General features: G+C 41.1%; 1 protein-coding gene across 1 annotated transcript in view; it reads left to right on the plus strand.

The window, feature by feature from the left end:
• TMEM242 (transmembrane protein 242) overlaps nt 1-23,194 on the plus strand; it is a 54,706-nt gene that overhangs the window by 8,658 nt on the left and 22,854 nt on the right. Inside the window, exon 3 of the mRNA XM_089669743.1 lies at nt 7,278-7,415. Within this exon, the coding sequence (XP_089525869.1) occupies nt 7,278-7,415 (138 nt within the window). The remainder of the gene's footprint in view (nt 1-7,277; nt 7,416-23,194) is intronic.

Below are 23,194 nucleotides of genomic sequence, written 5' to 3' on the forward strand. Positions count from 1 at the left end.
GTGGCCCAGCAGTGTCCCTGATCGCCGCAGAAGTGGTCCAACAGTGTCCCTGATCGCCGCAGTGTCCCAGATCACCGCAGTGTCCCCGATTGCTGCACAAGTGGTCCAGCAGTGTCCCTGATCACCGCAGTGTCCCTGATTGCTGCAGTGGCCCAGATCACCACACAAGTGGCCCAGCAGTGTCCCTGATCACCACACAAGTGGCCAGCAGTGTCCCTGATCGCCGGACAAGTGGTCCAGCAGTGCCCCTGATCACCGCAGTGTCCCTGATCACCGCAGTTGCCCAGCAGTGTTTCTGATCGCCACACAAGTGGCCCAGCAGTGTCCTGATCATCGCAGTGGCCCAGCAGTGTCCATGGTCGCCGCACAAGTGGTCCAGCAGTGTCCCTGATCGCCACAGTGTCCCTGATTGCCACAGTGTCCCTGATCGCCACACAAGTGGCCCAGCAGTGTCCCTGATCACCGCAGTGGCCCAGCAGTGTCCCTGATCACCATACAGTGGCCCAATCAGTGTCCCTGATCACCTTACAGTGTGCCTGTTCATAAAGTGTCCCTGATCTCTGCCACACCAGTGGATCCTGTTCACTGCCATCGTCTGTGAGGAGAGAGATCCAGTACAGCTAACTGTGAGTAATTTTCAGCCTTTGCACAGAGTTTACACACACTCACAAAACATTGCCAGCCACCTCACTGTATCTCTGATTTTTGCCCAATAGTGACTAGTGTGAACCAACTGCAGCCAGATATCTGTCCCTCACTGCAACACCAGCCTGATCACTGCCATACCAGTGGGTCCTGATCAGTGTCAAAAATATGGCCAAAAAATCATATACAAGCGAGGAGGCATTTCAAATTCTGAGTATGACAGATGAGAGTGACGGAGAACTTAAAACATACCTTGGGGTGTTTGCTTTCCAAAATCTTTTTATGGATAATTCCATTGTCCTGATGCTCCAGGACCTCCAAAACAGCAATAGGTAGTTAAGAAATTAGATGTGCGATCTTTGCCCTTAGAACGCTAACAGGTGCTTATTGGATGTGGAACCCCTCTATGTAGCCAGACTGTGAAAAAGTCTCACACATTTGGTATCACCATATTCAGGAAGAGTTAGAGAATGTGTTTTGGGGTGTAATTTTAAGTATGCCTATGCAGTGTATTAGAAATATCTCATAGATTGACAACTTTGTGTAGAAAAAAATACATTTTCATTTTCTTTTCGCATTTTCCAAAAACTTGTGGCAAAAAATGAAGTCTTCAGAAGACTCTGCATGCCTCTTAAAACATACCTTGGGGTGTTTGTTTTCCAAAATGGGGTCATTTTGTGGATAATTCCATTGCCCTGATGCTCCAGGACCTCCAAAACGGCAATAGGTAGTCAAGAAATTAGATGTGTAATTTTTGCCCTTAGAACGCTAACAGGTGCTTATTGGATGTGGAACCCCTCTATGTGGCCAGACTGTGAAAAAGTCTCACACATTTGGTATTGCCATATTCAGCAGGAGTTAAAGAATGCGTTTTGAGGTATCATTTTAAGTATGCCTATGCTGTGTAATAGAAATATCTCATAGATTGACAACTTTGCGTAAAAAAAAATACATTTTCATTTTCTTTTCACATTTTCCAAAAACATGTGGCAAAAAATGAAGTCTTCAGAGGACTCCCCATGCCTCTTAAAACATACCTTGAGGTGTTTTCTTTCGAAAATGGGGTCATTTTGTGGGTAATTCAATTGTCCTGGTGCTCCAGGACCTCCAAAACTGTGATAGACAGTCAAGAAATTAGATGTGTAATTTTTGCCCCTAGAACGCCTAAGGGTGCTTATTGGATGTGGGGCCCTTCTATGTGGTTAGGCTGTGAAAAAGTTTTACACATGTGGTATCGCCATACTCAGGATGAGTAGCAGAATGTGTTTTGGGGTGTAATTGCAAGTATGCCTATGCCGTGTGAGAGAAAGAACTTGTTAAATGACAACTTTGTGGGAAAAAAAAAATAATTTTTTTTACTTTCATCATTTCCTTAAAAAATTGGCAAAAAATGACAACTTCAAAAAACTCCCCATGCCTCTCATTAAATACCTCAGACTGTCTACTTTCCAAAAAGGGGTCGTTTGGGGGGTATTTGTACTGTCCTGGCATTTTAGGGCCCCAAGAAATTATATAGGTAGTCCGTGCATCAGGATTGATACATTTTCAAATATATCAAATATATATACCGTGGTCTGTGGACTCTATAACTTTCACAAAGACTAAATAATACACACTGATTTGGGTTATGTCTACCAACAAAATGTAGCACAATGGATTTTGGCCTAAATTTATGAAGAAAGTATATTTATTTGCAAAATTTAGTATCAAATACTAAGAAAAACATGTTTTTTTTCAAAATTTTCAGTCTTTTTTCATTTTTCTAGCAAAAAATAAAAACCCCAGTGATGATTAAATACCACCAAATTAAAGCTCTATTTCTTTGAAAAAAATTATAATAATTTCATTTAGATACAGTGTTGTAAGCTGAAAATTGGCCTGGACAGGAAGGGGGTAAAAGTGTCCGGACAGGAAGTGGTTAAAGCTAGCAAGACACTTTCTTGTATTAAAGGGTTAGTTCACCAAAGAAAAAATGGAAAGGTAAACTAACACTGTACATCCTCTCCACCCCTACCGCCCCCCCTGAAAGCACCTTCTTTCTGCAGAGCTTCTGAGACGGATCAGAGCAATTCTGATCAGTCAGTGCTGTAAACAAATCCTCTTGCATAAGTTGTACCTGTCTATATGCAGTCTTCCCTTCTCAATCTGCTGGAGGTCCCTCCCCTGTCACCATTTTTTTTTCTCTTGGTGTCAGGAAAACTTGTTAGAAGTAATTCATGCTGATAGAAGAGGAATGATGCAGCAGACAGAAATTACACTTAAAGCTATGGGCTGAGACAAGTACACACTATAGAGGGATACGCTTTGTTCATATTTCATGTCTGAGCTTTACAACCACTTTAATCACTCTCACCCCTTTCCTGCCTAGGCCAGTTTTCAGTGCTGTCATGATTTGAAAGACAGTTGCTCGGTCATGCAACACTGTACCCAAATTAAATTTTTATAATTTTTTGAGACCAATAGAGCTTTCTTTTGGTGGTATTTAATCACCACTGGAGTGTTTATTTTTTTGCTAAATAAACATAGATAATTTTGAAAACACCCCCCCCACCTTTTTCTTGTTTCTATTAATTTTTCTTCTTCACTGATGTGCGCTGACGAGGCTGGACTGCTGCGTGCTGACGAGGCTGGACTGCTGCGTGCTGACGAGGCTGGACTGCTGCGTGCTGACGAGGCTGGACTGCTGCGTGCTGACGAGGCTGGACTGCTGCGCGCTGACGAGGCTGGACTGCTGCGCGCTGACGAGGCTGGACTGCTGCGCGCTGACGAGGCTGGACTGCTGCGCGCTGACGAGGCTGGACTGCTGCGCGCTGACGAGGCTGGACTGCTGCGCGCTGACGAGGCTGGACTGCTGCGCGCTGACGAGGCTGGACTGCTGCGCGCTGACGAGGCTGGACTGCTGCGCGCTGACGAGGCTACACTGATATGCTGCATTGATGGGGCTGCACTGATGGGCACTGATATGCTGCACTGATGGGTGCTAATATGTTGCACTGATAATCGGGGCACTGATCATCAGTGCCCTGATTATCAATGCAAATGTCCCCTGTCACAGGAAAGCCAGTTATCAGCATTCCTTTCCTTAGACAGTGACAGTGCTGAGGAAAACAAATGCCGATAACTCACATTTGTTTACATGTGATCAGCTGTGATTGGACACAGCTGATCACATGGTAAAGAGCCAACATCATTGGCTCTTTACCCTGATCAATGATGTGCTGTGTCCCACTGTGCTGTGTGCCAAGAATGGGAGGACTTCATATGACGTCTTCCCAGAACGAGAGAGGTCCTGCCCGGCAGTCATTGTACAATAGGCCAGACAGGAACCAGTTAAATACCCTGACCGCTGCACTGGCTGCATGGGTACTGACAGCTCAACACCTACAGTAGTAAGTCCAGCAGAAATTGGGGATGGGATAGAGTGGGGAGGGTGTACAGTGTTACATAATATCTGGAAAGGTGAAATAACCCTTTAAGAGGCATAGATTTGAGAATGCGTGCGAGAGAGACATAATTTTCCCTATTTGATATGCCTGGAAAAATTCAGATCAATGCACAAAAAATTAGAATGCGCAGACTGATCCTTCCAAAAACAATAGATTTCTAATGTTGATGTATTTTGCCTCCACTGAAAAATGCAGCACAATGTGCCACAAACCTGTTACTTGAACAGACCCTAAAGCCACGAAATACAAATGGCTCCCTTGCTACTGGAAAAAAGAGGTTTTGATCTTCAAGCTGCGAGTTTTCTTTAAAGTAACAGCTGTGAAAATGGGTCGCAGCCAGGAACTGATTGTAGCTGATACGGTAGATTCTTACAAAAATGGTTGGATGATCTCCTAAAAGAACAGCATGTAAAGGAATGCATTCAATTCTAGAAATACAGTAAAATGTTGTTTATGGCAGTAATTTGCCTCTAGGGTCCAGACAGGAATTTTCTTTTCTAAGGATTTTTTTTATGCATCTCCAGATAAACTATGGTTTCATGGGATTCAGTGATTTTCTTTTTCTGAGAATTTGTTTAAAGATAGCTGTCTTTGGGAAAAATAAATTAAAACTTTACAATGCAATGCTGTAAAAACCTGACTGATTTGCTTATAGGAGTTGGACATTAAAGCTGACCATACACCAGCAGAATTTCCTACGAATGATCATACGAAAATTCTTGTCAGTATATTCTCTCTTGACATCGAGGGGTTTATTTACTAAAGCTGGAGAGTCCAAAATCAGACTCCCTTCTGCATAGAAACCAATCAGCTTCTAACCTCAGCTTGTTCAATGAAGCTTTGGCAATGAAACCTGGAAGCTGATTGGTTTCTATGCAGAAGGGAGTCTGATTTTGGACTCTCCAGCTTTAGTAAATAAACCCCCATTTGTCAACTAATTTTGTTCGAATACCCTTAGGTGATTGTTTTTTAACCAGTTCTTGACCTCCTGTCCCTCTGTCCGGGATCATTTACCTTTATGTGATCTGGCTCTTTTCCAGGTAGTGCATGCACGCCCACCACCCACGCTGTGCTATCATTTCCCACAGGACATGCCGGTCAGTGTGTCTCAGGCCAATGATATATGGCCAGAACCCACTGATCAGCAGAGCAAATAACAGAAGAGAGCCCTGTGTTGGTAAGCACAGAGCTCCCTACATACAGCAGCGATGTGCGTTTTTTTTCTCCCTGCAAAGCAGGGAGTAAAAACTGGCACATTGCTTAGTATAAACAACACACAGTACACAAAGTAAACAGACGCACATTTAACCTTTTGATTGCCCCTAAATGTTACTAGCCAGTGTCATTAGTACAATGACAGTGTATATTATTAGCACAGATCACTGCATTAGTGTCACTGGAGATGTCAGTGTCATTTTGTCCGTTCCCACTTAGCGTCAGTTAGTGTCAGATTGCCCTCCGCACTATAACAGTCCCACTATAAGTGGCTAATTGCCACCATTACTAGCATAAAAAATAAATAAAAAGTACAGTATATATACCATCGTCTGTAGAAGCTATAATGATTATGCTATCCAATGAATATACACGTTGTTTTTTTTTTTTTTTTTTACCAAAGACATGTAGCAGAATATATATTTGGCCTAGATTTATGAACAAATTTAATTCATTTTTTTTTAATTGCACCCATTTTATAGCAGAAAGTAAAAAATATTTTTTTTCACAATTTTCAGAATTTTTTCATTTGTATATCAAATACCACCAAAAGAAAGCTCTATTTGTGTGGAAAAAAAATATAAAATTAATTTGGGTACAGTGTTGCATGCTGCACAATTGCCAGTTAAAGTAGTGCAGCAACGTATAGCGAAAACTGGCCTGGTCATGAAGAGGGTGAAACATTAGAGATAAAAAAACAAAAATTGTATTTACAAACAGGTTTATACTTGCCTCCTCTGTGCAATGAAATTGTACAGAATGTCCCTCCGGTGAGTGCCCCCCACAGGAAGCTGCTTCTTATGGGGCCACTTGTGTGGACTAGCTTTCTAGCCCTGCTGCCTGCGTCTATAGAGACTGACTGCTGGATTCCCTGGTCACTTGTCACTGGCTTAGGTTGACAGCAGCGGGAGTTATTGTCTACCGCAGCCTCTGCAAAGCCAGTGGGACCAGGAAGTAAGGGGTAGAGAGTCGCTGCAGGTAGGGACAGCACTGGATTGAATGAGTGCTCAGGTAAGTGTAAGGAAGGGGGGGCGGTGAGGGAAGATACTACTACCTAAAATTCTTTTTACTTTAACGCAAGGAATGCATTAAGATAAAAAATGTTAAGGCTTTATAATCACTTTAAAATGTCATCCAGATCTGCTATTTGGATGTAATCCCAGACATATTGATCAGATTTTAATACAATATGTACAATTTTTCCTGAACAAAAACCACATTTGAAGTTAGAATTTTGTTCTATTGAGAAAATGTTTTCATTCTGCTCCTGTTTAGACTACCTATGGTAGAAAACAAACATCAATGTGAAAATCGAACCAGCGTTCTGAAAACTATTGAGCGCAGACTGATTGGACATATTCAGTTAAAATGACAATGAATGCAACAGATTGTAACATGAACAAAAATAATTAAACAAATACCCTGAGAAATAAAACCAGAAAAACAGATACACAATGGCAATATCATACAAAAACTGTATAACAGATGTACAATGATGATCTCTGGAGAGCTGCATTTTAGTGAAGTATCGTTCATTACATAAATGCTCAGAATAGATACTTTAGTAAGTAGATTATCCTTTCAAGTGAACCTGCCATATGCCCTTGGATTGTACAGTAGTGCTAAGTGCGTCTGAATGTTGATAGCTGCTCATGACGTCTGGCTCCTGTGCCACCGCACCACCCTTCTTTATCTGGTCCTGCTTTTTCTGTTTTAGAAGCTTTAATGCCCCACAGGCAATAGAACCCTTTCACGGTCAAACTGGTCACTTTATGGTAATTGGGTAGATCACAAGAATGTACTGTATGCAGTAATACTGGTGACTACATAGGGAAGGAAACAGACTTTCTTTAAATGTCCAATCTAACTCAGCTTACAAATATTTGCCTAGGATTGGGCTTATCTTTACATGTGAACGAAAGTTCAATATTATATATATTAATGGTTTGGGTTAATGTGTTTGTTTTTTAGGGTGCCACTGCCACAGCTTCCTTGCCAGAAAGTGGTGCATCTCTTGCCTTGAGAGCTTTAGGTTGGGGTTCGCTGTATGCCTGGTGTGGAGTGGGACTTCTCAGTTTTACTGTGTGGAAAGTACTTGGAGTACACAGTGTAAGTATTTAACAAGGGTTACCTACGGTATCCTTCAACATTTACCGAATATTCACGGATGGCTTTCCTTTGTTGGTAATGGTTTAAAATATTTACATTGTTTTTTGTAAGTGTATCTAAATGTTGAACAAAAATGGAAGCTTACCCATTCTTTGATGTGGTGGCTGCATTCGTTTTCTTTATCCAAGGGTTTTTAACCTTCATTTTTACCTGGTGATTCTTCCGTCCTGTCAGTAACACCCTTCCTGTCCTAGGATGACAACACTCACTCACCCTACTATATCAGGACAATGAAAACAGGACTACAGTAATCTCCCCGTTTCTGCGTCTCAGTAAAAAAGGACAGTCTTTTATAGTCCTCAGAGCTGGGAACAATAGCAATTGATAATACTCAGCAGAAACAGAGATCATGTAAACTCAACAGCTGATTTCTGATAAGTTCAACAGATACAACAAAATGCTTTCACTGGTTTAACCCTTTTCTGCCTACCTTGGTGTCCCTTTAAACTGTTCTGAACACCCAGGGGCGGGAAGGATTGGTAGTCACGTGACCCCTGTTACAGTGGTCAAATGATCGGAAGTCAGTCCCTCCAGCTATTGACCTTTAGTCCAAACCTAGAGATGTTTGTGAAAGCTTGGTCTTTGCGCTGAGGGCGCACAGTGAGTGCGCTCTCGGCACATAAACATTAGCCGCTCAGAAAAGCATATATGTGGCGTGTGGGGGTTAAAGTCCATGATTTTGCCACCGCAAATATGCTTTGGGTGGCCATACAGGGGTTAATGAGCCTGCTTAGTTTGTTTACATATCCTTTATGTCTTGCTAGAGTATGGAAGAGGACCTATACTTAAGTTTGGCTGTTGAACAGAAATTTATTAGCATTTTTTTTCTAATACGAAGTCCCCCCCTAAAAAAACCCCATAGATCGAGACTTTAATGGTACCAGATTCAACACCTGCCTAACGCCAGATTCAACTTTCATTGTTAAAAATCGTGTTTGGTAGTACACAACTATATAAAAGTCATAAATCATGATGTATTTAATTTATTTATACATTACCAGCCCTTTTAAGTGTATAACCAATGACCACCTCGCTGGTCCCATGCAGTGTATGCCCTCTCTCTCCTCCGGTCCACCTTCATCTTTCCTTATACCTGTTCATTTCTCCTCTCTTCATTTTTCTATTGTGTACTAGTTTGTAAAAGGAAAAAAAAGAGAATTCCACTCGATCTGAGGAATTCATAATGTGGTAGACTACTGTAAGAATTCTGCTGGGGCACAGCACCAAAAATATTGGAGCTTTGCTTCATTCATGTACCTGTCAGAGATAGGTACATGAATTTATCAGTGCCATACTCATTATGCTCCCTTCCCAGTCACTACGCCTGTCACACTGGAGCTGGATGGAGCCTTTTATGGAATTGAGAGACTAGTTCCCCATTAGGTTTGCCTATCTGTTGATTTACAGTTCACAGCAGAGGGCGGATTCATAGCTGCTATTAACTCCATTAGCGGCTTTTGAATTTGCACACTTCTATGCGCTGTCGAACAAAAGTAAAGTGGATCTGATGGAGAGCTAGTCTTTCAGTTCCCCAGCAGGCTCTGCCTACCCAGTGACAAGCTATTTCTCTATTGTTATTCATGGGACACTAAGCTACCATATTATTCTTTATTCCTAGGTTATGTGTCACCTACAGGTGATTGGACACTCGCAAAAAAAAAGACAGGAAGTCCTCCCCTATATATCCCCTCCCATACAGGAAGTGCCTCAGTTTTTTCGCCTGTGTCTGAAGGTATAGGTCACTGATATTGCCAGATTAGCACACGATTCCAGTAGGGATCAGGAAATTTGTGCTATGCGGATTCATTCCGACAGCTGTAATGCTCAGATGAATGGTACCCAGGCCCTGCTGCGATGGAACAGTATGACATGAAGGGATTGCCTGTAATGCGACCGTTTGGCACTGGACCTACACAGAAACCTGCGCAGTAATACCTGACTAAAGTTTTTCCTATAGGGTGCTATATAGGTGCAGAGCAGTGGAAACTAAAAAAGGGAAATTGGGTCCCTGAAAGTCCTGAGTGACATGGACCACTATGATGGGTGAAGATTGGATCCTTGACCGTTCATGGGAGGATCCTTCAGCGAGATTGTTGAGTGTCCCTTTGTAGCCTGGTGGTGCTGTCACCTTGTTTTATGCTACCTGTTATGTTTAGAATGTCCTTTCTTGTTCCCCCACATGGGGGGGGGGGGGTATACCAAGGGCTGAGATATGCCTGAGCCATTGCTTTGCTTGAGCTGGATGTTCACTATACCTTCTGCAGGGACTGCTATTTGGATTTTATCATGCCTTCTGCTCAATTACATTAAATGGCAGGCGGGTGTTCATGTTCATGTTCATGGTCATGTTGGCAAGGGCGTGCACATGGGGTGGAGTCAGCAGCTATATTGGTTGGGTATTCTGCATGAAGCCGGCATACAGTAGCAAATACGGGCGGAAGTAGCAGCGTCTCAGCAGGCAGCACTTTAAGCAGCAATGCAGGACACTGTTTTCGGTGACCACCATCATTGGGGTGCAGGGCAGGCTCTGTAGCACTTGGGTCATATGAATACATCTGTTGGAAGGGCACTGGCAGCCAAGTGAGTCCCCTTTGAGTAACTGCACACCTTGTCTGTTATTTCACAAATATCCTCTCAGCCGATTGGGACTGACTCGTCCAGGCACAGGTCCTGTCAATTTTGTTCAGCAAGCTTAATGTCTTCCAAAAGATCAGAGAGGTGGGAGCACAGCTGGGAAGGGCACTTTAATGAGTTAAAGAGAATAAACTCAGCAGGATGTTTGCTTTCATGGGGCAAGCCAGAAAGAAGTGCAGACATGTTCTCTTTCTTGTCTTCTCTTTTGTGATAGAGGAGTAAAGTATGGAGGACTCTCCATCTGGGGATTCTGAACCCTAGTTGGTTCAGTGTTTCCTGAGTATTTCTTCTTAGAAGGTTGTCCCTCTCTTGCTGTAGTCTGTTTTTTCTTTTAGAGTTGCAGTCCTGGGAAATAGTCCTGTCTGATGTGACTTTTTGTTATCACTACCAAGTACTGCTTTCTGTTATGTGATGCAGATTGTGATACTTGTCAAAATTCCTATGTGAACCTTGGAGCAAAAAACCAAATATAGAGAGGGTGTGGTTTCCTTTTTTTATTCGGGAACTTGTACATGCTGGGAGATTTTCCAGTGTCAGATTCCTATCAGCAGAGTAAACATACTTTGCTTATAAATGTACTGCTCACAGTGCCGAAGATGCCATAATAACAGTATCATGCAGACAAGATTTTACTGGGAATTCTATACCCACCTACATGCAGCAGGTATGTGTTTTCTGTGTTAATTTAGAAGTTTAATGTTCTTATGTGCAGGTGATTGGTTCGCCAGTCACCCCTGAGCAGTCTGTGCTCTAATACTCCAAACTGGTACCTGCACCCCCAGATCTTCATGTGGTTGGCCACTAGCAGTCCTTGTCCAAGATGGAGCAGTCTAAGTTGATAAGGTTGGCTGGCAGTGCCATGATCAACTAGGCAGAGCAGACCTGCTCCCCCTCATCATATCTGCCACTACACGCTCAGCATCAGACCATCAGAAGGGGATGTGACCAAGGGTGAAGTCACCCTTGATTCACTGGACTGAAGTGGGAAGAAGATAGAAAAAATATGTCTCCAGCACACCTTGGAACCTATTTGTTAGAGATTTATGCTTACATCCTGTTGTACCAAGGAAGATGAAAGGAAACTAACCAACAGTAACAGAAATAAAAATGTCTTCCTTTTATTATTGTAGAGGAATGATAGAACCCCTGTCAATTTTTTATTGCTATATCCTTGTATCAGATTTTCCCTCACTTCCTGTCTAGTGAAATTGTTGTGAGCAGAACAGGAAGTGAAGGTAAATCTCTTTAATGGAGCATCAGATAGTCATAAAAACCTGACAGAAGATCTAATCCTTCTCCACTCTGTCCAAAACTAGAAAAAACGATTTGCTTGGTGTTTGGCTTAATTTATATGGCTGGGTCAGGAGCATGATTTCTGTATAGACAGAATGGAAAGCATTGGCCTAACAGTCGTATTTATTTGTTCCACTTCTCAGCAATATCAGAATCTCTTAATATACTTGTATATCATATTGCTAAAATAGACCACACATGTTTTCCTCAGTGGTAAAATAAAGCTTTCAGTCTAAAAGTTGTGTTTAGAATGTCATAAGGTGAGTCATCTAGCCTTCACGGACATAAATTACCTAGGAACACTTTGAAAAGCCTGGAAGATATATTTTCATACTGGCTACATCTGGAGGCCAGGAAACATTTTTATTATGCTGTAGCAGAGAGCTTTCTCCAGGACTAACATTAAGGCCGTCTCCTCCCTTTGTCCTATTTAGCCTGGGTGTATGATATTGCAGCTGAAAATATCTCATTACAGAGTACTCGAGGCATGAAAACAAATGTCCCGAGAGAACTGTGTATATGAAAGGTTCCAGGCAGAACTATTTATATTGATGTCATGGTTACTTCTAGGAACAAAATGGAATAAATAACATTTTATTTGTAGTTATTTACCTGGAATATTTACAAAAAATAGAGAATGGGTTTATATTGCTTGTGTGTGTGTATATGTGTATGTATGTGTGTATGTATGTGTGTGTATGTATATATATATATATATATATATATATATATATATATATATAATATATGTATATACACACTGAAGGAAATAAGTATTTGATCCCCTGCTGATTTTGAATGTTTGCCCACTCACAAAGACATGATCAGTCTAAAAATCGAATGGTAGGTGTATTGTAACACTGAGAGACAGAATAACAACAAAAAATTCAAAAGAAATGCATGTCTAACAAATGATGCACTGATTTGCATGTTCATGTGGGAAATAAGTATTTGATCCCTATCATTCAGCAGGATTTCTGGCTACCAGATGTCTTTCATACAGGTAACAAACTGAGATTAGAAGCAGTCTCTTAAAAGGAGTGCTGCTAATCTCATTTTGTTACCTGTTTAAAAGACACCTGTTCATAGGAGCAATCAAACAATCAGATTCCAAACGCTCCACCATGGCAAATACCAAAGAGCTGTCCAAGGATGTCAGGGACAAGATTATAGACCTACACTAGGCTGGACTGGGCTACCAAACTATTGCCAAGCAGCTTGGTGAGAAGGTGACCACAGTTGGTGCAATCATTCACAAATGGAAGAAACACAAAACAACTGTCAGTCTCCCTAGGTCTGGTGCACCATGCAAGATCTCACCTCGTGGAGTGTCAATGATCATGAAAACAGTGAGGAATCATCCCAGAACTACACGTGAGGATCTTGTCAATGATCTCCAGGCAGCTGGGACCACAGTCACCAATAAAACAATTGGTAACACACTACACTGACAAGGATTGAAATCCTGCAGTGCCCACAATGTCCCTCTGCTCAAGAAAGCACATGTCCAGGCCAGTCTGAAATTTACCACTGAACATCTGAATGATGCAGAGGAGGACTGGTTGAAAGTGTTGTGGTCAGATGAGGCCAAAATCGAGCTCTTTGGCATCAACTCAACTCGCCGTGTTTGGAGGAGGAGGAATGCTGCCTATGACCCCAAGAACACCATCCCAACTGTCAAACATGGTGGTGGAAACATTCTGCTTTGGGGGGGTGTTTCTGCTAAGGAGACAGGACAACTGCACCGCATCAAAGGGACGATGGATGGGGCAATGTACCGTCAAATCTTGGGTGAGAACCTTCTTCCCTCAGCCAGGGCATTGATAGTGGGTCGTGGATGGGTGTTCCAGCATGACAATGACCCAAAACACACGGCCAAGGCAACAAAGGAGTGGCTCAAGAAGAAGCACATTAAGGTTCTGGAGTGGCCTAACCAGTCTCCAGATCTTAATCCGATTGAAAATCTGTGGAGGGAGGTGAAAGTTCGAGTTGCCAAATGTCAGCCACCAAACCTTATTAACTTGGAGAGGATCTGCCAAGAGGAGTGGGCCAAAATCCCTCCTGAGATGTGTGCAAACCTGGTGGCCAACTACTGGACATGTCTGACCTCTGTGATTGCCAACAAGGGATTTGCCCCCAAGTACTAAGTCATGTTTTGTGAAGGGGATCAAATACTTATTTCCCTCATGAACATGCAAATCAGTGCATAATTTGTTAGCATAGCAACACAAAATTCAAAAGAAATGCATGTCTAACAAATTATGCACTGATTTGCACGTTCATGAGGGAAATAAGTATTTGATCCCCTGCTGATTTTGAATGTTTGTCCACTCACAAAGAAATGATCAGTCTAAAAATCGAATGGTAGGTGTATTGTAACACTGAGAGACAGCATAGCAACACAAAATTCAAAAGAAATGCATGTCACCATCCCCACCCTGAAATGTGGTGGCAGCATCATGTTGTGGGGATGCTTTTTTTCAGCAGGAACAGGGAAGCTGGTCAGACTTGATGGGTAGTTGGATGGAGCCAAATACAGGGCAATCTTATTATCATTTTCCTTCTACCTCACAATTATGTGCCACTTTGTGTTGGTCTATCATATAAAATCCCAATAAAATACATTTACGTTTTTGGTTGTAACATGACAAAATGTGGAAAATTTCAAGGTGTATAAATACTTTTTCAAGACACTATAATTTTAACCTTACTTTTATGTAATGAGCTAAACAAATGTTCTATAAAACTAAGTTTTGTCAAAATTTTGGAAATTGTTCTTTGTTCATTGAGCTATTGATTAAAATCTTACTTTTCAAAAGGGGCGTACTCATTTATGTTGAGCACTGTATATATGTGTGTATGTATGTATGTATGTGTGTGTGTGTGTATGTATGTGTATGTGTGTGTGTATATATATATATATATATATATATAGTCAGGTCAAAACATTTAGGAAAAAAATATTTGCATATAAATACATTATTTTCTTAGTTTCTGCCAGCAGATGGCATTTTAGATTTTGTTTATATGTTTACCTGTTTAACCTTACCTTCTTTGTTAAATTTTAAAAAATCTGTTTGCAGAGCTCAATTATTTAAAGTGGAATTTAAAGAATATGTTAACCCAAAATGTCATATTCCTGGTATGTACCTGCTGTACCATGTATTTGTATGAAAAAATACGCTGTTCTCTTTGTATTGCTTTCTTTTGTGTGAAGTCTCTGATGTTCCTGCCAGTCCCCCTGCTTTCCTATTAAAACTGACCACACTAAGCAGGAGAGTACACCATGGTCAGCTCTCTAGCTATGCTGGGAACTCGGCCTGCTCTCTTCCAATCATCAGACTTGTCCTGACATGCTCCCCCTGCACAGCCTTTCATTGGTAAGATCATTGTGCTGATGTCTCTCTTCCCCTAGCTCTTATGCAGCTGAGGACAGAGGGTATGTGATCACTTTTACTACACATTTTTCTTTTGTGGGATTTTGATGGCAACCATAAGTAAACACAAACATATGGATTATATAAAAGAGAGTTTCGTAAGTAACAAAAAATCTTTAAAATCACACATTTAGGCAGCTTGTAATTCACTTTTTATATTGCAGAACCATTTTTGAACGAAAAGGAGGTACAACCAGTCATGATTCCACTGTACTATTGGAATTCCATAGTCAGTCTATGTACTTGAAATATCCTATGCATTTTGAATTAAAAATCTAACATTTTCTTTGTCAGGGAAGGTGTACCACACTATAAAAAAGCATAACAAAACATTGTAAGCAAAAACATATCATTTTACCCAATTATTTATATTACATCTTTTATCATCAATGTGTACAGGATCCATTTACAGATTGATAAATTGTAACAGCCTATTGCAACACCCCAGGGGGTCACCTAGTAGACCCCCAGTCCACCCGCCTGGATCCCCCATCATGCAGCGGGACCACAGAGAAACATCATGCAGGGTTATCCTAAATAGAGTAGAATTTCTTATATATAGCAAATGGCTAGAAAAAGCCCCCCATACCTAACTTTCATAAAAAGGGTTTAAACCCATACAGGGCATTTAGTTTATGGCTAGGGTTGCAAACAATAAATCTAAAAATAGAGCATGCCAAAATTATGTATCAAAAATAATAGATATTTCACCTAGTAGACTTCTAGTCCACCCGCTTGGATCCCCCACCATACAATAGGACCACAGAGAAACATCATGCAGAGTCATCCTAGGTAGAAAAATGAAATTCCTTATATATAGCAAGTGGCTAAAAAGGCCCCCCTTATACTGATTGCACTTTCAGGACAAAGCATTCAAACCCATACATGCCATCTAGTATATGCCTAAGAGGCCAAAAAGTTCAAAGAATAGAAACTACCAAAATGTAGCAAAAATGATATTTACGATATCTGGTTATACTCCCCCAGGGTCCTTTCCACCTGCTCAGTTCTTATCTGCAGACAGGGCAATGTCACAATGTGTTTGTCTTCAAAGATATTTATACCATATGTTTTCTCCAATATGGCACTTGATTGGCAACAATTGTGTGATCCCAGGCGTCTCAGTACACGTGTTGACACGTTTTGGTCCGATTGTGATGCACTTCCAGTTCCGGACACATCACTTCCTCTGGATTAGGAAACGCCATTTATGAGAGATCCCCACTAACAAAGAGATTTATTTATGATCACTTGTTAAAAGAAAGGGGAAAAAAAGTATTTGTAATTTTTTTTATATCTCTACACAAATGTTTTGCCTTTCATTTCCATTTTAAACTGAGTGGGTTGTTTTACAAGGAGAGGGTTTACAATTATTTAAACCGCTCCTAAATGACCTCCCCTCTGCCCCGTTCCATGCTTCCATTTAAAAACAAAAGCAAAAAAAAAACGGTGAATGCGTAGCTGGCAGAGACTGCTGCATATGTGCACAAAAATGCCTCCAGCTCCTGGTGGATGGGCACTGTACTGCCTGGTGACTTCGTAATACATTGCCTTCTAGGCTAACTGTGCCATAGCAATTCCTGGAGGCAGTAGAGGGCCAGCCTAGGCCAGAAATGCTGACTTTAACACAAAATGGTAAAATATAGAAGACAATTTTTTAGTAATTGTGGAAGAGGAAGTAAGACATTGTTTAGGTGAGCTAAGTTGTGCTTTAATCCCTTCCTACCGCTTCCTCCCAGCTCTTTAACTCCCCTGGCGGTATTCCCGAGTGTAGCTCGGGTTAATTTTCAGTACCAGAAGCAGCAACCCCGAGCTACACTCAGGATTACACTGCAGCGTTGCTCAGGGATTTCCACCAGCACTTACCTTGTCCTGCGCTCCTGCAATGTCTCCCCTGCAGCATCCCCGGCCATCTCCTGCGGCCGATGCCGGCATCCGTCTTCCGGGTTCCATTCCCTGCGAGCGTCGGGATGTACGGGGGATGGAACTGGCGGGAAATTTAAAAAATTTTCAAATGTGACATTCACTCAATACACTAAAATCTCATAGTATAACATTACTGTATCAAACCATTTCCCTTACTTTTTGTTCCTAGTGCTTTGTCCTGTGCCCTGCCTGCATTTTTACTGTTCGTTCTGCCTGAAAACTGAGAAATGTCCATGGCGTCCAAAAAGCGTCCCTTTAGGTCAAAAGAGGTTTTAGACCAGCTAGAGAACAGCGATAGTAAATTAGAACCACTTGCAGAATTGAGTGATAATGATTCGTGGGGAAATTCGTCATCAGACATTGAAAACGATTTTGCAACAGTGATGTGCGAACTTGGCGCTCTATTTCAAATTTCAGTGTTTTTGGTTTGATTACATTATTGAAATAAATTTTGATTATATTATTTTTTATGATTATTTATTATATTATAATTTATGATTTTGTGTTTCAAATTTTATCATACCCGGGATGTTTACTAGACTCTTGTGCGAACAGATTTCAGTAAGTTATTCCTAAGAATTAGAAAGCATAGAGAGATAAGTGAGCGCTGAAGTCAAACAAGCTGCTGAAACACCAAAAGGTACCAAAAAACCTCCAAAGCATCAATATAAAATGGGTACAGAGCTAAAAACCTAAAATTGTCAAGTGTCAAAATTCCATATCCACATATGCAATAAATATCGATTATATATAAAGAAGAGAACATTCAGTAAAGTGACTAGTGATGAGGTACTCATATATCAACAAAATAAAGTGACTTAGTGATAACGTACAACTCTGTCACCGTGTAGTGACCAACAATGCTTGATAAAGTGCTGAAAAACTGATTATAATGTCCAAAGATGAATGTGTGGAAGATATGATAGTGATCCTCAATTGTTGGTGATCTATCCGGTAATATGGTGATGTGACCAATGGTGTAAAGACTGCACACTCACCAGATGCGTAATCAATTAGCGCATTTAGAGATAACACTCTCAGTAGATCAACTGGAGGCTCCTTTAAAGGTGAGTATGGTCTGGTCTGATGTTCCCTCACTGCTTCCTCTGCTGTCAGCAATGGCTCTACCACTCCTCATGCAGCTCTCTTCCTGGTATGATGCGACATGTTGCCGTCCCTTATACTGAGAACCCCTGTCCCTCACCTCTCCGGCGCCCACCAACAACCCGGAATGACGGCTTCCAGTTGATCTACTGAGAGTGATAGATCACCAACAATTGAGGATCACTATCAGATCTTCCACACATTCACCTTTGGACATTATAATCAGTTTTTCAGCACTTCATCAAGCACTGTTGGTCACTACACAGTGACAGAGTTGTACGTTATCACTAAGTCACTTTATTTTGTTGATATATGAGCACCTTATCACTGGTCACTTTACTGAATGTTCTCTTCTTTATATATAATCGATATTTATGGCATATGTGGATATGGCCTACAATAAAAAAACAACATATTTCTATGCAAAAAAAGTACCACTTTGAGCACAGAAATACTGACATAATCAGACCGCTAGGGAGGTTAAGAGAATCTAAATGCCAGGAGGTGGAGGCAGGCATTCTGATTATGTGACCGCTGTGACCGATCACAAGTATGAATCAGGAGCTTTCTGGTACCCATTCGTTTGCTGTGCTTGCAGTGCACTCTCAGCACAGTAAAGTGTTTACCTAGGGCCACATAGATGCAGCCTCTTGGCTTTAAAGCCTACCCTCTGAGAGGCCACATATATGTGCCAGGTTGGCGGGAAGAAGATAAAGAGGAGCTCTGGCACCCCTCTCAAAAAAATAAGCAGCTACAAATAGCTGTTGACTTTTATTATTAGGGCACTTACCTGCCCAGGGATCCAGAGCCGATTCTTCAGTCGGGTGCTGGCTCCGCCATCTTGACTAAGGGGAACTGGCAGTGAAGCCTTGTGGAAGTGTCAAAATCTGGTACTTTCTCCCCCAAAAGGTGGATGTACAATATACAGCTGGTAAAATAAGTATTGAACACGTCACCATTTTTCTAGGTAAATATATTTGTAAAGGTGCTATTGACATGAAAATTTCACCACATACATACAAAGAAACTAAAACAAATAAGTTCAGAAATTAAGTTATGTTTAATAAAATGGAATGGCACAGTGAAAAAGTATTGAACACATGGAGAAAGGGAGGCACAAAAAGGCATGAAAAGCCAAGCCACCAGCTAAAATCTATCAGTAACTAGAAAGCAATCCTGCCCCTTGTCAGTGGAAATTAATATCAGCTGGTTCAGTCTCAACTTATGGCCTATAAAAAGGTGTCTCATTACCAAGGTGTCAGACAAGAAACATCTCATGATGGGTAAAAGCAAAGAGCTCTCTGAAGAACTTTGCAACCTTCTTGTTGCAAAAAATACTGATGGCATTGGTTACAGAAGGATTTCTAAACTTCTGAATGTTCCAGTGAGCACTAATTTTGGGCCATAATCCAGAAGTGGAAAGAACATCATTTCACCATAAACTGGCCATGACCAGGTGCTCCTCGCAATACTTTTGACAAAGGAGTGAAAAGAATTGTCAGAAGAGTTGTCCAAGAGTCAAGGAGCACTTGTGGAGAGCTTCAGAAAGTCTTGGAATTAGCAGGTAAAATTATTTCAAAGAAAACAATAAGTAATGCACTCAACCACCATGCCCTGTATGCACGCTCACCATGCAAGACTCCATTGCTGAAGAAAAAGTATGCTGAAGCTCGTTTAAAGTTTGCTACACAACATTTAGACAAGCCTGGTAAAATATAGTCTGGTCAGATGAGACAAAAGTTGAACTCTTTGGATGCCATAATAAACACCTTGTTTGAAGGTCAAATGGCACTGCACATCACCTCGAAACACCGAACCAACAGTGAAGTTTGAAGGTGTGAACATCATGGTGTGGGGCTGTTGTTAAGCATGCGCTACTGGCAAACGTCATGTCATTGAAGGAAGGATGAAAGGAAAAATGGAAAAACACATTGGAAGGAGCGTACGGATGATGTCACGATGTTCCCATTCATTGGGACAGCGGTTGTAGTATTTATGAAACCACTCCAAGAATGGAATTTTAGCAGGCAATTGCATTTACAGAGAAGGGCCCGTAGTTTGCCTTGCATTTCATTCTGTATGGTGACAGTTTTCCGAGCTTATACAGGACTCTGCTGTTCAGATGATACTGCCATCTTGTGCTTAATCAATATATTGCCGGATGTTCATCATAGGTGGTGCAGATATGCACTTCCAGAACGTGAGTGCATTTCCTATGTTTTGTTAATAAAGTTTTCAAAAGGATAAAGCACTATGTTGAGTTCTTTTTAATGAGGAATACGGATGACACTAAGACGTTCAGAAGGAGGAAGCATACTTTGGAGACCCCATGTAACAAGCTGATCTTGACCCAAAGCACACCTCAAAAAGCACCCAGAAATGGTTTCAAACACAGCACTGGAAAGTTCTTAACTGGCCAGCAATGAGTCCAGATCTCAATCCCATAGAGCACCTGTGGAGAGATCTCAAAACAGCAGTTGGGAAAAGGAACCCTTCCAATCTGAGAGAACTGGAGCAGCTGGTGACAGAATGAATGATCTGAAATTCCAGTAGAGAGGTGTAAGAAACTCATTGATGGTTACAGAAAGCAGTTGATTTCAGTTATTTTTTTCCAAGGGATGTGCTGCCAAATATTAAATTGAGGGTGCCGATAATGTTGCCCAGTTTTGGGGTTTTGCGTGATATGTGTCTCATTTGGCTTTTTGTTTCTCCACTTGCTTGTGTCATACCAATACAAACAAAACAAATAAACATGAGAATGCCTAAACATTTGTAATTTGAACAATTTTCCGTGCGAAGTATTGCGTTATCTGACAGAAATGCAGGAGTGCCAAGATTTTTGGCCATGACTGCATCAGCATTAGGAATTATGAAAAGTGCACCTACAGTGTGTGTGTGTATATAGATATACATCAAAACAAGGAAAACAGATGGCTGAAATTAACAGGGGTTATACCCTCCCTTACTCTAACCGAAATGAAAAAAAAAGTGTTACCTTTAGTTTTGCATTAAGATTATACTTTGGGATTTCTTCCTTTTTTTTTATTGGTGGAAGTATTATGCAGGGTGTAACATTTTTTACTCTGTTTAAACACAAGTCTTTTATTTTGGAAAGCTGTTTTTCTAATTTAAAAACCTGGAAAAAAAACTGTATTAGAAAATTCTACTCAACCAAAACTAGCAGAGCAGCAAGATTTTTTTAGCAAACCCAATGGGAAATGTGTTGATCTTTACATATATAATGAGAAGTGGAAAATATGCAGGAAATAATAACTTAAATAGAACAAGGATTTATACTTTAAGAATTACAAATTCTCCCCCTGGATCAGAACCATTGTACATTCAGTGTACCATGCTAAACATCATTTGCCACATGTGCCTTGGAGAGGACGGCTCATATCAAGTGTACATGTGCTACAACATTTGGATAATCGCTTTACAAACAAGCCAAAGGAAACGGTGTGTATTTGTTTCCTGAGCTATTTTTGTCCCAGCGAGCCCTAAGAGATGCAGAAGAAAAACAGGAACATGCCTGTTTCTGATCGCCTCGTTCCACAGCTAATCCATGTAATTCATTACCAGCGAGTCAGCATCCTATTCCCTGCAGTCATACATGAAAGACATGGCCAAGTTAGAGACGAATCCCCATTGGCCCTCATGACGCTGATGCCACTCAGTATTCTACTTCAAAGACATAATCACTAGTTCCCACATGAACAGCGTGAAAGCATTTCCACCAGTTACAAGACAAAAATAGCAAGCTAATGGAATCTTGGGCTGGAATAATTTTTTTTTCCATTTCTGTCAAAAAAAGAAAAAAAATATATTTTAAAAAGCAATCTAACGTACCTAAAAATGCTTGTATTTCCGCAGGTGTCATTAGTTTCTGTTACTCAGACAGGTGTTACAAGATACATTTTTATTCTATCTTTAGCATGCTTTCCTCTTTTTTTTATTAACTTTTGTAAGCATATTTAAATTTTAAATAGGTAGTAAACTCCTTTTCTAAATTTGCACCTACCGGTATGCCTATAGTAAGCCTTACCTGTGTTGTTTAGGAAATATTGACACTGGATGTCATCACTAGTGCATGCACTCTGAAGGGACTGCATACCGCGCTGTTTCTTCAGAACTCTATGCCATAAACTGTGACTCCCATGTGCATGAGCTGGAGTGACGTCGTCATGGCTCAGCCATTCTAAGGACTGGAGCCAGTGATCCTGGAAGGAAGACCCGGGGAAGATGGAGGAAGCTCTGTCAGTGGTGATAGTGCACCGCTGGAGGGATTCGTTCAAAGATAAGCCTTTCATAAAGTGCTAGTATTCACAGCACATTGTGCCATTGCCTTGTAGGGGATTTATTTTTTATTTTTATTTAAATGCTGCATTTTACTACTGCTTTGACTAAGGTATTAGTTTGTTCTATATATTTATTTGTTGTGAGCAGGGATCCTTTCATACTTGATATGGCTATAGAAATTGTTCAGCTTTTCATTCAAGGTTGATGTGTTGGCAACTAAACGTGAATCCACTCTTTGAAGACTAGCAAAGGAAGTCATGGCTGAATTGCTTTAGCTGGCCAAACAGTAGAAGAATTTCATTTCAAAACTTTCATTTTATAAATGTTTGACTTTCAAATCATTAGTGGGGACAAACCCATGTTTGTTTTTGACTACAGTGATGAGACAATATGTAGGATCAGAATGGAAAGAGGATTGGAGTAGTTCTCATTCCAGAAGTTGCACTCATTCCAAAATAGAATATTAAAGGGTAATTTCAGTCAAAATGTAATAAAAAAAACAAATCTGTAGCAGTCAAGTATATGTTAATTAGAAATAAGGGGCCCAATATTTGAACATATTCTGTATTTACAAGTGAAAATGTTATTTTGGCAGTGCTAAGCTATATTGTGATGGCGGCCATTTGCATGTGAAGCTACTGGGCGGGCTCTTCCTGGAACAGACACACACGCTCTCATACATAGTAAACTACTCCTCCACCCTCAGCACCAGCCACTGCTACATAAAGTGAACTGCACCTCCAACCCCCCCCCCCTTCACCAGCTGCCGCTACATACAATAAACTGCTCCTCTTGGCCCCCCAGCACCTGATACATACAGTGAACTGCTCCTTACCCCCCCTGCACTAGCCACCGCTACATACAGTGAAGCCGGCTCACTCTTCCACTCATCACCTCCTGTGCAGACACGCCCATTTTTGATGACACATCAGTCTGTCTCACTGCCTGAAGACTCCTGGGATATGTGATGATGATATCCAAGCAGTCATCGGGACTAAAGCTACATCATTCACCTAGGTGATCAAA

Source organism: Staurois parvus, unplaced genomic scaffold, assembly GCF_062004578.1.
Source record: "Staurois parvus isolate SC_StPar_1 unplaced genomic scaffold, SC_StPar_1.0 ptg000081l, whole genome shotgun sequence".
Classification (NCBI taxonomy): Eukaryota; Metazoa; Chordata; class Amphibia; order Anura; family Ranidae; genus Staurois; species Staurois parvus.